The 15636-nt window shown below is 32.4% G+C and overlaps 2 protein-coding genes across 2 annotated transcripts; both read right to left on the bottom strand.

Annotated features, from left to right (window-relative positions):
* Positions 1-662: 662 nt before the first annotated feature.
* LOC139426407 (alpha-latrocrustotoxin-Lt1a-like) lies at positions 663-4777 on the bottom strand. The gene has a single exon (XM_071185196.1). The coding sequence runs from the start codon at positions 4110-4112 to the stop codon at positions 894-896; it is 3219 nt and encodes a 1072-aa protein (XP_071041297.1). The 5' UTR covers positions 4113-4777; the 3' UTR covers positions 663-893.
* Positions 4778-5493: 716 nt separating this feature from the next.
* LOC139426511 (protein FAM200A-like) lies at positions 5494-12568 on the bottom strand. Its single transcript, XM_071185726.1, has 4 exons — positions 12421-12568; positions 12062-12312; positions 11046-11126; positions 5494-5559 (listed from the first exon to the last, which is right to left on the bottom strand). The coding sequence occupies exons 1-4, from the start codon at positions 12566-12568 to the stop codon at positions 5494-5496; spliced, it is 546 nt and encodes a 181-aa protein (XP_071041827.1).
* Between the last annotated feature and the right edge of the window lie 3068 nt (positions 12569-15636).

Below are 15636 nucleotides of genomic sequence, written 5' to 3'. Positions count from 1 at the left end.
AGCTGTATTATACATCTTTTATCTAAAAACGATTAAGATTACATAAATTTAAAAAATAAGAATTGTCACTGCCTTACAGTATTACCTTTGAATGAATAAATTATATCGATATCTATAGTGTGTTATGATATCTATCGTGTGCCAAATGGATACAATAAAAGTATATCTTATCAATAAGATTATCGTATTGTAGAAAAACCTTTCTTATTGACGATACAATTATTGTTACCAACTTCTTTTGGTTAAATACAGAAAAATTATAAATATTCTTTTTTCTTGTATTATTTTTTTATGTGTTTTCGAAAATTAGTGTCTATAGTATAAACTTCATGGACATAATGTCAAAATTAAAATAGAACAAAATTAATTTCCGAAAAAAAAATAATAATTACATGCCCCCTAACAAAAAAATTTTTTTTACTGCTATATCTATGGTAAAGATGTTTTGCGCTAATAAAAAATAATAATTTAATAAAAAAAAAAGCTCAAAAAAGTACCTATAAGGTTTCAAAATTTTCAGCGATAGAGATTTTTTAAATAGCTCATCCATAAACAAAAATAGCGTACTTCTTGATCATAAATGTAATTCATTAACGTAGAAAAACTGTTTTGTCGGCATTTATGATATTTACAAACAGATGTCCCCTGGAATTTACAATTCATTTTTCTTTTTAATTATACCTGAAATCTGCAAAAAAAATTTTTTTTTTTAATTATTAATATTCTCATGACGAAAGAGCTATTTAAAAATAAATTTAGATTCAATTATTTTAAAAAGGTTTCAAGCGAATTCAATGAGCAAAAATATCTATCAGTTCACTTATTAAACATAAGATTCAATGAAATTTACTTGAGCCCTATTAGTAGGGAATTTGTAATTTGACATTCTCTAATCAAATTCGAAATGTTTTCTCAAAGCAGGAATGTTCAACTAAACTTACCAGCTTTCTGTCGATCATATTTTTGGAAAACGTTAAATGTGGTTCATTTGGTAAAACCGCGTTTAGAATTCCCCTAACCTCTTCAGGCTTCAGCGATGCAAATTCGTTTATATAAGAGCATAATGTGTCCATAAGTTTACTTTCATTACCGGTATATATGGCTTTGTGTATCTTTGAAAAAGCATCAAAAGAGTCTAAATTTTCCAAATCTTTTTCATTTAATAAGTTATTCAATTTCTCGGTGATTTCCAAAGCCTGAACCGTCGCATCGTAAGGAGAGTTTACGAAATTCCAGTTTGAAGCATATTTCTCATTAGTAAATTTGCGAATGAGTAAATCTAACAAGAGCAAAGCACCACTGACATCAACATTCGCACGAGTTTTGAATTCCTTAACTTTCATGTCTTCATTCAGTTTGTCGGGATCAGCTAATAGCTTAGCTCCATTTTCGGTGTGATGTTTTTGGGGAAAGTGTCTACTATATTCCCTAAACTCCCCTGTTTTAGGCTCTACATTTAAACTCCTTTTTTTAAATTTATTCCTTTTACAGCGACCTTGCTCAACCAAATAATCAAACATGAAATTCTTTTCCTTCGCTAATTCACACGATCGTGTATCTATATCTCTGGTATAGGTGTCATTTGGCAATTTCTGAAAATAACTTCCCTCTAACGATGCTATCTGTTTAACAGCTTCGGTTTGTTTGTTAAGAATTGCTATAGCAAGGGGTGTATAGCCTTCAGCAGTCTTTTTGTAAGCTTTTGCATTGCCATAAAGCATTAAGCTAATAATACCTTGTTTCAAACCAGCCTGTGCAGCTAAATGCAGTGGCGTCTGCAGATCTACATCAGGCTCATCTGCAGAGATTTTTCCTTTCGTCCCTACCCACAGCATCAAACCATCTACCAGATCATCGTGTTCGAAATAGGCTGCAAAATGAAGAGGAGTCCATTTTTTATCAGAACCAGGGGAGTTTAGATTATCAATACCGAATGCGATGAAACCACTGAACATACCGTTATACCCTTTCATTGCGGCATAGTGAATGGGGGCCATATCGTTTTTGTCTTTCGCGTATATGTCGCAATTTTTACTGCGCATTAAACTAAAGGAATTGTCAATCGAATTTAACAAAACTGCGATGTGTAAGGCTGTTAGTCCTAACGTATCTTTGGCATTCACATTTACCTTATCACTATTGATAAATTGTTCAACAATTTTGTTGCTCAACGAATTATCTGAAACAGCGATGTGTAGAGCAGTTTTTCCTGATTTTTCTACCTCGTTAGGTTTGATTTTATCACTAGCTAATAAATATTCTACGCTTTTTTCGGACTGGAAGCGCACTGCTAAATGTAATGGTGTTACGCCATGCTCATTCGTTTTTGCATTGACATCAGCACCCTGTTTTACTAGCTCGCGCACGAAATCATCTCTTTTGTTCTCAACAGCTATGTGCAAAGGAGTGTAACCTACCGAGTCTTTCTGATTAAGGACTTTACGATCAACTTCTAAAATTCGCTTCAACATATTCACTCTTCCTGCAGCAGCTGCTGCGTGAATCACGCTTCTTTTGCTTTCAAAAACGGCAGAAACGCTGGCACCAAGGCTTAAAAGTTTATTCATATTCTGCATTATACTGTTGTCATTGTAAGAGTTTTTAGATGCTAAATCATATAAATCTCTATCAAGATCCCTAAACTGTAACTGAGATCCAGAAATAACGCGAACCACTTCTGGTGGATTATTATCAAATTTTCGAAAAATAATTCTGTTTTTTCGGTTGGAGTTTCTAATTGATATCTGAGGGTTAGCAATGTCGAGCACTTCTTGAGTCACCCATTTGCTTATTTTAGAATATTTACCATCTTCTTCGTACTGAAGAGCGTAGCTAACTTCGACTCCTCTTTCCCAATCTAAAAAGTTCGTTTTGCTTACTTTCCCACCAGTATTAAAGATAATATCAATTTCATTTGTCGGCGTTTCTTCTAGGATATGCAAACTCATAATATGAAAATTTTGTTTTATCGATTTCAAATTATTTGTTTTGCTTACTAGGGCATTGTACAATTCTTTTTTAGCGTTTTTGATGTCGTGTTTCTCCTGTACTTCTTCCATAATCTTTATGACATCGTTAACTATGCCATTGTTAGATGTTGTAAAAATGTGTTTAAAAGTTGTAAAATAAAATATGAGGCGATCAAGATATTTATTAAATTTAATAAGATCTCGTTCCTGGTAATAATATTCGGCAACGTAAGTATACTGATCTAATAAAGAAAGTACAATATTGGAATATGTAACGGTTCCGAAACTGAGTGCAGTTAGAGCATTGTAAGCATTCTGGTGGTTAATATCTTTTGGGACCGCGTACTTTTTGTCGATGATCGAAAATAGCGCTTCGTACAACTTTCCTCCCAGTTTAACGTAGTTAAATAAGAGATTATCTCCAATCTCTTGCTCTATAAAATTCACATATTGATCTTTTGGAGCGTTTCCTCTATTACTTTCACTGAACGTAAAAGATTTATAAGCTTTGTTTATAGTTGAAACCAATTCATTCACATCTTGTCCTTCTAAAGAATTTAAAATGTTCCCAAATCCTCGATCCATTGCAACTCTCATATTTTCTACTTCCGTTAAAGTTTTTTTGACGTTGTCAGAAATGTCTTTTAATATTTCCGCTTGCTGATCTAATTTCCGGTTTGTTTCGCCTAAAGTTTTGTTTAGTCTCACTTCTAATTCATAAAATGGTACATCAGCGCAATCTCTTTCAATGGAGGCGGACCCCAGAATTCCTTTGCCTAACGCCGCGCCAAAACACACTCCAGACAGCGCCAATCCCAATCCGGGCAACAATAGAATGCCAGCAACCGCTGCTGCTGTTCCGAAGAATCCCATTAAAGCATCTGACCAATTCATGCCACGATCTAATTCTTTGCAACCAGCGGCTAGTCTTTCAAGATCAGTTAATCTTCTAAAACGCATCAGCGTGTTTATGTCATTGAAAATTACCATTTTCTCGGCAGTAGCATTACTGTTTCCAAATCGCCCCACCATTTTGACATTATAGCTGGATTTTCCAGCAGCTAATCTTTTGAAATCTCGTTTTTTAAATTGCTTTGGAATATTCAAGTCCCGCGTAAGCTCTTTACTGTAATCGGCGGTCATAATTTAAAAAGAAAAATATCTATACTTACTTTCCTTTCCAATATTTAGCAAGAAAAAACCTTTCGAAAAAGGCTGTCTATGACTTTTCAGTTTGTCAATATATATAATTCTTTCAACAAAAGATGACAACTCGAAGGCGGACAAAATGACTGTTTTTAGAACATGACAACCCATAAGAAATTTAACAATGAATGAGAGTTGACAGCTCTTTTTTTTAGCTATTTGCACAGAACATCTGTTTGTTAAGACATTTTTTCTAAGGAATGCTCACGTCGAAGAACTTGATATTTTATTGAATACCGTAACATTTCTACATCTGTTTGGATTGTTTGCCATAACTTTTTTAAGATTTCCAAATCTGTTATGTCAATCAATCTGTGTTATTCTATGGCACGTAAAAAAGTATATCACCCTTTTTCCAACACATGTGTGCACTAAAATGTCATTCTCTGATATTTACTACATTCACATCGAGAAAAAGTTTTTTTTAGTGAAGTAAATTTTAAGTTAAAATTCGTTACAAGTACGGACAGAAAACCTGCTAATATTCTTCTAAATTGAATTAAGCAAAAATTGAATTTCACTTATTTGTTTAAGTCATTTAATTTAATTTATTCGGTTCAAAAAGCAATTGATTTCTGAAAGGAGACTAATGCATATGCTGAAACTAGTGAGTAAAATATTATTTTAAATTTTTTTATTGCTTTTAGTGATGTTAAAATCTTATAGTTTTTGAACGACAGGGAAAATAAAATCCGAGTTTTAGGGATTAAACCCGGAATTTTGGGGAACATTGGGAATTTTGAAGGAAAATAAAACTGCTCTAGTTCCGAAATAAATTGAGACCGATACAGCGCACTCTTTGTCCTAACGGCGGCTGATTAAAGTGGTCACCCACCCGCTTACTGACCGCAGATATTGATGCTTGAATTCGGCGTTCTACTAGGAATCGCGTCAGTACGATTAGTCCACTGCGGGATCACAGAATCTGAAGAACTAAATTTTAACTATGAGCAGTAAAAATTACATGTTAAGTACAATATTAATCCGAAATAATAAATACAGTCAAATCCCGCTATAGTGGACACGGTTTATAGTGAACTCCCGGATATAGTGAACGAAATGCTCGGTCCCGTACCTTGCTGCACGCGTGTAATGTTATTTTTTGTGGATACAGTGAACAAAAAAGTGAGGAAGTTGGATATAATGAACTTTTTTCTGTCTTCACCAGATTTTTTTCTTCATTTTTTTTTTTGTAATAATTTTGAAATTTCTACTTCAAAATAAATACATATAACGATTTTTAAAACCATCTATAGAGGTGAGTGTAGCGATAAGCATTTTTTTCTTGTTTGCTTCTTTTTTTACCACTTTCCCATCCCTAAGCAAACCAAGCTGCAGGCACATGATGCACCTGTAAGGTGTCAGTGGGATCAATATGCATTTTCTATCAGAGGGAATAAATAATTATTCATTATTGGTCAAAGGGTTGGACACTAATATGTGTTGATAAGGCTCTCATTTCAACTCCTTTTTGCTCTCAGTTCAGTTTAAAAATTCCTGCAAACAAGTGTCTCAAATTTAACTATGGCGAGCAGTGAACGTAAAACGTTCTTCATTGATGATAAAATGGGCATAATCAGAAAAATTGAAAATGGATGTAATCAAGCTGATATTTTCAGGGAATATAAACTATTCAAATCTGCAGTTTGTAACATGTAGAAAAATAGGCGATTAATAATTTCTGCTCATGAAAAAAATTTAGATGGACGAAAAAAGTTGAGAAAAGCAGATCACAAGGATGTTGAAGAAGCATTACTGAAGTGGTTCACCAATCGAAGAAGCCGCAATCTTCCAGTATCTGGACAAATGTCGATGAATTTGCTAAGCGATTTTATGTGACTACATTTATGTGCTCGAATGGCAGGTTAGACAGGTTTAAAAAGTGGAATAACAGAATTTCAGGAAAAATTAGCTGAGAGTCGAGAAGTGTTTCCATATCTGATGTTGAGGATTGCTCATCAGCTAAAGATTACTTATTTTTTCTTTTGTACGCAAGACGAAGAGTAATGAAAAGTAACACATTTTTTGCTACTACATAATATTTTTCAGTCATTTATTAGGAGTCATTTATCAGTGAGTTAGGGAACCATTAGTTAAACTGCCTGCGTAACGGATATAGTGAACTCCCGGTTATAGTNAAAAAAATTTAGATGGACGAAAAAAGTTGAGAAAAGCAGATCACAAGGATGTTGAAGAAGCATTACTGAAGTGGTTCACCAATCGAAGAAGCCGCAATCTTCCAGTATCTGGACAAATGTCGATGAATTTGCTAAGCGATTTTATGTGACTACATTTATGTGCTCGAATGGCAGGTTAGACAGGTTTAAAAAGTGGAATAACAGAATTTCAGGAAAAATTATCTGAGAGTCGAGAAGTGTTTCCATATCTGATGTTGAGGATTGCTCATCAGCTAAAGATTACTAATTTTTTCTTTTGCACGCAAGACGAAGAGTAATGAAAAATAATACATTTTTTGCTACTACATAATATTTTTCAGTCATTTATTTGAATAATGTGAGATAAAAGGAAGGAGTTAGGGAACCATTAGTTAAATTGCCTGCGTAACGGATATAGTGAACTCCCGGTTATAGCGAACCAAAATTTCGGTCCCTTGAAGGTTCACTATAGACGGGGGAAGAAAGCGAGAAAAATTTCGAAATTTCTCTAACCCTATCACTCTCAAACATCGGGGGGGGGCAAATCATTACTTAACGGGATCGGAGGGGAGGACTCAAAAATCACGTTTTCTATACAATTTCAAAATTAACAGCATTCAATTTTTTTTTCTAATGGCAGGCACTGAACTTTTACGTCCTCTGCCAATGAAGATGCCGGAAGTGGCCACAATCACACAGCCCACAATAGAGAACAACATACAGAGAAACATCCATGCCCTGAGCGGGATTTGAACCCGCTGCCATTGGCTTCGCAGTAAGGCACGCTAACTGCTCGATCATCTGGCCGGCACAGCATTCAAAATTAATTAAATTGCGTCTATCAGAAGTAAGTAGACTTTTGGTATTGAAAAAGAAATAAAGCACCGTCATTCCGCAAAACCTTTATTTTTTTCCCGCAATTGGAACAAAATTTTAATTTGTACGCTTTTGAATAGATATACAGTGTAACCTCTAGAAAAGACCACCTCTGTATAACGACTTCCTCTATTTACGACCACTTTTAGGAGGAAAGGAATTTTTTCACATATACTTCGTGTTGAAGAACATCTTTAGGAAATACTATCAAAACCTCTCCCAGACTTCAGGCGAATCTCCACACCAAATGCGGGAAAGTCAAATAATAAAACAAAAGCAAAAAAAAAAATGTTTACAAAACAAATAAGTAGATTCAAATGTATTCAAAATATTTGAGCGAGGTTCTTATTTAGGGAGCTCTTTTTGACGATCTCTGAAAGAGGCTCACAACCTTATGTTACAGTCAGGGTGTACTAAAGACGATTCTGTCAATGATTTATTTGTAGAGTTGAAAATTAAATTAGAAAAAAAAAATAGTTCTTTTAGTAACACATACAATTTTTTACGATGTTTGAGATAACAATTTTTATCAAAAAATTTGAAGTTCTAATAAAAAATCATTATTTATAAACTAAAAAATGTAAAATAAGGAAGATTTACGTTAAAAAAAAAAAAACGATTTTGAAAATTCCTCAGATTGAAATAAAAATCTTTCATATTGTTTCTTCTTTCTAGTCTTAAAGTTCTTAATCAGACGTAGAAAAACCATTCTGTAGAGAACTATCATCAAATTAGGAAAAATAAATTATTTTCAAGTAAGCTTTTTATTATAAAAATCATAACACTTACTTGCTATACAAATCCGGAGAATTCCAAACGAAATATTCTTCGTTAGAAAATGATATTTTTAAATAATGTATACATAGATTATTTTGAATGAATAATTCTTCCCTAAAATAATTTATTGCAATAAAATTCTTAGTCTTATTGAAGAATATTAATAGATGTTAGAGAGTCGCGATGGCTCAGTGGTAAAAATCACAGAGCTGTCATAGCAATTTGATCCTCAGTGTTGGCAAGAAGCTCTTCTCAATTGTCTGGGAAGTAAAGGCAGCCTGTGCGCAATGTTGACACCATTGCTACAGTCTGGCTGTTGGTATCAAAATAGAGGAACTTTATCCTGTATGATTCCCCTGGCTTAAACTTTTATTTATTTAATTCCTCACTGGGTACTTGTTGTTACACCTACCAGTATGGCCACAAATACTTAGGCGAAGAATCGCAATGTTCCAGTGGATGGAGTGCTCGAATCTCTCTCTCTTTGTATATATATATATATATATATATATATATAGAGAGAGAAAATGCGTAATTGAATTAATTTTTTTAAAATTATCTAAAACTCAGAAATTTTAGTTAATTTAGCTCTAGAATTTTTTAGATTTTATTATTATTGCATTTATTATTTTACTGCTTATTATATTTTATTCTTTGAAATTTGCATAGAAAAATGTGTTTTTTTTTAATTTTTTTTATTTTTTAATCTAGCATTGGCTCCATGATAAAAGTTAGAATTTTTTAAAATACTTTATTGAATGATAATATGGTAATTGTAGCTAACTACATTTATTCTGAACATTCTCAAATTGAATCCTTACACTCAATTTCAGGACATAAGTTTACTTTTCTAACTTTAGAGCATACATTAAAATTCTATCAGTGTAGCTGTCAAATTTGCCAATTTTTTGTATGGACTAGAATTATTATTTTTTTATAGAGTAGCTTTTTACCCTAATGTCTTTGGTTGACAAAAAATTTTGTATTCATGTTTTTTTTTCCTGTAAAAACTATTTACATCTTTAGAAATTTATATTACTTTCATTTTATTCAATGTAAAGTTAGATGTAATTGTTAATTTAAAATCTTTCATATGTTTTTAGCCTGACTCTGTAAAACAAGTACAATCCATTTCTTCAAAAGTTAGAAAAGAAAAGGAAAATATTGTGCAAAGGTATCTTTTGCTTTGAAAATATTTAACTAACCAGCTAAATGTAAATAATATGTTTTTAATTTTCTGGAATGTTGTGTATTATAAATCTATAACTATTAGTTTTTGTGTTAATTTGTTATTAATATGCAAGGTTCGTAGTTGTCCTGATATTCCTGATTTTTATGTGTCTACAGAACATCCTATTTTCTATGAATTCAAATGTGGATTTTTAATAATTCATTTGTAGAATTGAAAGGTTTAGATTTTTAATCAAACATCTTTTTATTTTATTTAATAATCCTAATAAAAGTAATGAAATTTGATAGTTTTAATTTTGGACTGCCCACTAACTATGGTTATGTCCATGTCTTAGACAAATAGCCTTACTTGCAAAATTTGTCAAACATCTTATGAATAAAATAATGAAATCTTTTTCATTTTTAAATTTTTATGGGGATGATTTCAGAGGTGATGCGCTTATTTATTATTTTCAGCAAATGCAGTAACAAATCTTGTAGGATTGAGTTTTTGCAGTTTCACAATTTTCGCTTCGACTCATTCAACTGATACTACAAATAATAGTTTCCATTCAACTAAAATGGAATTGTATTACAGAATTATTTAAATGAGTGAAAGAATCGCCCATTAAATTATTTTTTTACAAGGGTGTTTAGTAGCATATTTACAGTGCCTTCATTTCAAGATTATTGAAACCCAATTTTAAAATTATTTGTTAAAGANTTTAAATAATTGACCAAGAATGCTTAACTGGGGCTGCTCAGTTAAGACTAGAATTGCGCCCTGTTAAAAGAAAAAATTATATAAAAACTTAGAAACTATCAATCATATTATTAATGCTTTATCATGCAAACATTTTATCATTTTTTTCTAATACCAAGGCTTTTTTTTTCATTTTTAAATTTACGCAGTTGCTATTTGTTTCAATGGGCAATTTGAATTTCACTTTAAAACAGGGTCGGAAACATTATTCGTGTATCAGTAATTTGCTCTGAATATAAATTCTCAAGATCCAACTGCGAGGATTTAAATACATGCCACATAATTATTTTTTCAACATTAAACTGGTATTTTTTATTGACTCTCATTATTAATAAACAATGTAAATCTGCAAAGTAGAAGCAGAAAAGAATCGAATTTATAAATTACAGTACACTTTACAAACTGATTTCATTGCACTGAACAGAGATAACCATAACCTAGAAATTTTTAGAACGTGGTGGAAAAAGTTGGAGAAATTGTAATGTTTTAGCTAATTCCTTCTTATATTATAACCGTCGCTGTACAACCGATCCAATATTTGGGTTTACGACTACTAATGTTCAACCCCGTAGCCTTGCAATTTTGAACCCAATCCAGAAGACAAGGGAACCCCTGGATCAAATATTGAGAGAAATTTGCCTTCGTGGATGACTTTTTGATGAAACTAACCCGCATTTGCGTTACATGGACAGGAAGACCACGAGAACCTCCCGGAGTTAGCCTGACGGTAAAGGGTATCCAACTCATGATCCGCCTACCACTGAGGATATTTCCCGACAGTACTGTGGTCGGTGCAAGCCGGATGCTGATTCGTATCGACCAGCCATTGATGGGATTCGAACCCGGTTCACCTCACTAGAAGGCGAACGCTCTATCCCCTGAGCGATCGCTGCTCATTTCCTTCTTATAAGAAAAGTTACAGAAAGTTTATTTAGATGTTACAAATGTCGAGCTGAAATGTGATTGAAAATGAAAAAAATTTTAAATTTATAAAAGCCTCTACGAATATTTCAAATGATGAGGATTTCCCGATATGAGGAAAATATACATCAAAAATCTTAATTTTTTAAAGACCATAAAAATTGCCTTGAGAAATGCTAAAACGTAATGCACTGATTATTATCTTACCCAGGGATTATCTAATACAGTGTTTCCCAACCTTTTTTGTGCCAGGCCCCACCTAAGCCATTCTAAAATTCTTATGTCCCCCTATGTAACATATACATAATTTTTAATATTAAAAAATTTATTTGTTCACTTAAGAAACTTAAATGATAGGTTTTAGAAGGAAATCACTAGGAAATTGTTAACGAAACATAGTAAATAAATTTTCAAAACATATAATGAGAAACTAAAATTCAAATAGTTTTAATAAAGATTTTCCTATAATAATTTAATATTTTAATTTAGTAAGATCCTTGCTGCACAAAGATTTTATGTTAGGTTCCAATTTGGTTAGCTTCCGTCTCAAGTATCCCCGTTGTGTTATATCCAGACGATTTCTTTTTTTAGCAGTAAATCATTTACAGCACTAAATCTAAATTCAGCTAATTATGAAGATGGAAACGGTAGCAATAGTTTTCCTGCACATTTGGTTGAATTTGGGTATTTAATTTCCTCACAAAGCCATGCCATCACTCCCTTTATATTAAATAAGGTTTTAACTGACTCATCATTTTGCATTTTTGCGAGTTCCTCTTGATAATGCATATTTGATATATCAGACAAATCCACTAACTTTGGCTGCATCATCCATGTTGGAAAATCAATTTGTTTTAAATCAGAGAATCTTTCTTTTAAATCAGCCGATAGAATTTTGAGATGATCGACAATAACAAGTAAAGTGGTATTATTTACTTCACATTTTTGGTACCAATGTTGTTAATATATATCTGACATAACTCAATAAGGGTAATGAAACCAAATATCTTCGCTTTTGCATCAACAAGAGTTTTATTTGTTCCTTGAAGTTGCTTATTTAATATATTTTGTTTTTCAAAGATAACGAGTGAATAACTCACAAATGCTTTATCATCGACTGTTAACAGATACTTTACTTTAGGTTTGTCGCTTAAAAAATCATTAAGAATATCAAGAAGTTCCATAAATCATTTAAAGCAGTTCCCTTTAGAGATCCATCTTACTTCAGTGTGAAGTAAAAGTCTAACATGGTCTGCATTTTGTTCTTCACAAAATAGCTTGAAGAGAAGCTCACATTTGGCATTAGCTTTAATATCATTGATGCACTTTATTACTGAATGTAGTACTTCATTTAGAACAGGCAAGATGTTTCTAGCTACCAAGTTTTCCCTATGAATAACACAATGCACGAGAATCATTTCTGGATTCTCATCTTTCATCAATTTTAAGCGGCCATTTTTCTCAGAAGCACCATCTGCAGCACAAGATGTTATGTATTTATTGGTATATTATTGACATCTATATACTTTTTAGCTTATTATATATATATCGTTGGAGGTCATGGTGCTTTCTAATCTCTTACAGAACAGCATTTGTTCAGCAAAATGCCCTTTATCAATATATCTTACGTAAGTTATCAATGCTGCCACACTGTCTATCAAAATTGATTCATCCATTTGCACTGAGAATTTTCTTGTTTTCAGCATGTTGTTTTCAATATCTTCACTCATTTCGTCTATTCTTCTGCTAACAGTATTGTTACTGAGTGGCATAACTTTTGCATCTTTTTCAAGAATCGTTTTAAGAGATGCTGATATTGACGGTTTTATTAAATTCTCTCCTGTTGTAAGATTTTTCCAGATTTAGCGATGAATAAAAAAATTTGATATCTAGCCTCAAGAATACGATTATGAGTTGAAGTGTGAGCAGTAAATAGAGACTTTACTGTTGTCCTCTTTTCAAAATTTTTCTTTAAAGTTTGAAAGTCCGCGCGGAGACTGCTGCAGGGAGGTTACCTTGACGATGCCAAAAACCCAGTTGATATTCTGGTCTCGTCAAAAGAATTTATAATATTTATTGGCTGCAATTATTTAGGAATTTGATTTTTTCTTTCAATTTTGGCACAGAAATCTAGCATTGCATTTAAATGGTCCGGAGCAAAAGGGTTAAACTCGTGTCGAGTCCATTTTCGAATTGCCCCCATTAACAAACAAATTGCCCCCTAGTGGGGCGTGGACCCCACGTTGGTAAACAGTGATCTAATAAGACCACTTATTACCTGTGACAGTAAATGGCAAAAAATTTGAAAAGGTTGTTACAATATTTGTTTTTGTAAACACATTGAGCATTCGGTATGCATCAATTGATCTGCGAATTATTTTCCTTTATTTTAACTTTAAAAAATAATAGTATAATGATTGTAGATTTTCAAGTGGTATTAAAAAAATTTTAAAAAAAGTTTTGTAAGTTTTGATAAATTTCAAGTGAAATGCATGCTTGAAAGATATCAACCGATTTTAAAAAGTTTTGTATAATTTTTTTTTATAAAAGTCATCAGGACCTCAATTGAAAATGGAGAAAATATTTGAAATGTATCTTACTTTTTTCCTAAGTATAAAACTTGTAAATAAAAGATACTTAACTATTATTTAAAAAATATTGATGTAAATGCTTGTTCGATCAAAACTTTCATTGTTTTTATTACTAGTATACTTTTATTACTAATATACTTTTATTACTAATTTGACTACTTATCAATAATTATTCAAAAATAATAAGCATAATTACCAAGTGCTTTTTGGTATTTCTTTCCTAAATAAAACAGATCTATGTCCTTAGAATATATCTTTCTTTACTTTCAATTTATTTATTTCATTTAAATTATCTTTTAATAGGGCTTTATTTCTCGCGGGTCATTTCAACTCAAACAGCATTAACGACATTAGTTTCTCATTTTTTGGGCATAAATTCAATTCGGACAATACCAAAATTATTTTGAACCCAGTCTCATTAATTATTTCGATGCACTTGAATCTCGTTATATTCACATTTATGATAATTCCCTTGCAAACGACCTTAGTTCCTCGCCACTTCTCTATTGCACGCGAAAATGCATATTACCCTGATTTGCCCCTCTAGGCCACTGTGGCTTTTACTGTTCAGTTTTTCATCTTTTTATCGTCCCGCAGTGGACTGATCGTTACGACACGGTTCCCAGCAGATCACCGAAGTCAAGCATCACTGGCTGCGGTCAGTGTGCGTAGGGACCGAGGGTGTGCGGTATTGGTCTTCGTTAAACTGTGCTACCGTAAAGTGCTCGACTTCGCGCGCAGGTCGTCGGGCTACCGAAACGGGGGTGCCATCCCCTCCGCAGAGGATCAAAATTGTGATGGCATGTTTTCGGATCATCCTCCGGGATGTTTCCCAGACCGTCGCCAATAGCCCATTGTGCAGCTCTAGTGCGACGCAAATTAACAACAACATCATTTTTTTATCGCTCTCGGCTACTGTAGTTATTTTTTTTTGTCTTGTTTCTCATTTTTATTTTTTCATTTTTCGTTGGTAACTTAACGTCTTTATATTGCAAATCACTCTCATCTCATTCACATCAGACAAGTCTTACAAATGGGCGCCTATTTTTGAGCGCTTAAAACATGCCGACTGTTATATCCTATCTGTATATTTTTGAAGCGAATGAAGTTTCTAATCAAGTTATATCTTACCGCTTTAGTTTCTTGGGACTATTTGCAAATTTTAATAGTTTTTATAGTTCCTTAAAAACTGATAAAATATTTAACAATGGGTATCACATTTTCCTTAAATACCCATGCATAATTAGAAATAGTTAACACTTATTTTAAAAAAAATTTTTTTTTTCCAGTTACAATTAATTCTCTTTTTTTTCAGCTTATTTTGCTACGAGAAGCGCGTATAAAAATTGTTTATCTATGCAATTAAAATTAACCTCTTTATATATGCAATTAAAATTAACCTCATAGCAAAAAGATTTTTTCTTTGTTAAATATTAATTTTTAGGAGAAAGGAAACAAGGATGAATGAGGCCACCATGGGGTTTCTTCCTTTCTGGTGTAGTAAAATGTTTTTACTTAATATGGTATTTAGATGTATTATTTGATATGTTCTGATGATTTATGTTACAGTGAAAATTAGAAATCTGGAGAACGTCAACTTTCACCATTGTTTGTCGACAATCGCTTATCTAAATGTCTGAAATATTTGTTATTTCCGGTTTGATAATAATTTAGTCATTCATACTTTCATATTTATTTGATATTTTAATATCCGATTGAGGTAGATTTAAAAAAGAAACATCGGCTTTTTGAATACAGGAGAAATGTATATGGGGCACTTGGAACCTTTCAAATCAGTGTAGGGAAATGTGCATACCGGGGAAAGATTTTTTACCTTAAAAAGCACTGGGGTAGAGAATACCCATACCCGCCCATTATTCCCAACATTAGTGTTTTTCTGAATCCATCATAATTGTATATAAAGTATTAAATAAATAATTAAGTATTAAAAAATCAATTAATATCAAATAAGATCTACCATATACTTATTACGATTATTAATTAAAGCAACTAAGTGATTGTTAACATTCAGTGGTGAAAGTGGACAATCACTAATTTTTATTTTTCATAGTGACAAATACATTCTTACTTCTTTTCATTGTTGTCATCAGGTAGTAGTGATTTAACTCATAGAATTACTTATGTAGTAATGCATGATCAGATTGATTCAATGACGAAACACAAAATTTTAACGAAATCGGTCGAAT

This window comes from Parasteatoda tepidariorum, chromosome 9 (genome assembly GCF_043381705.1).
Source record: "Parasteatoda tepidariorum isolate YZ-2023 chromosome 9, CAS_Ptep_4.0, whole genome shotgun sequence".
Taxonomy (NCBI): Eukaryota; Metazoa; Arthropoda; class Arachnida; order Araneae; family Theridiidae; genus Parasteatoda; species Parasteatoda tepidariorum.
Note: the sequence above shows the minus strand (reverse complement) of the source record. Positions and strands in the feature narration are given on the sequence as shown.

Coding starts and splice junctions, on each gene's coding strand:
- LOC139426511 (XM_071185726.1), bottom strand. CDS start 12,568: ATGAGTGAAGATATTGAAAACAACATGCTGAAAACAAGAAAATTCTCA. Junction 12,313..12,420: donor TGCTGAACAAATGCTGTTCT/GTAAGAGATTAG, acceptor CTTGTGCTGCAG/ATGGTGCTTCTGAGAAAAAT. Junction 11,127..12,061: donor GACTTTTACTTCACACTGAA/GTAAGATGGATC, acceptor TATGTTACATAG/GGGGACATAAGAATTTTAGA.
- LOC139426407 (XM_071185196.1), bottom strand. CDS start 4,112: ATGACCGCCGATTACAGTAAAGAGCTTACGCGGGACTTGAATATTCCA.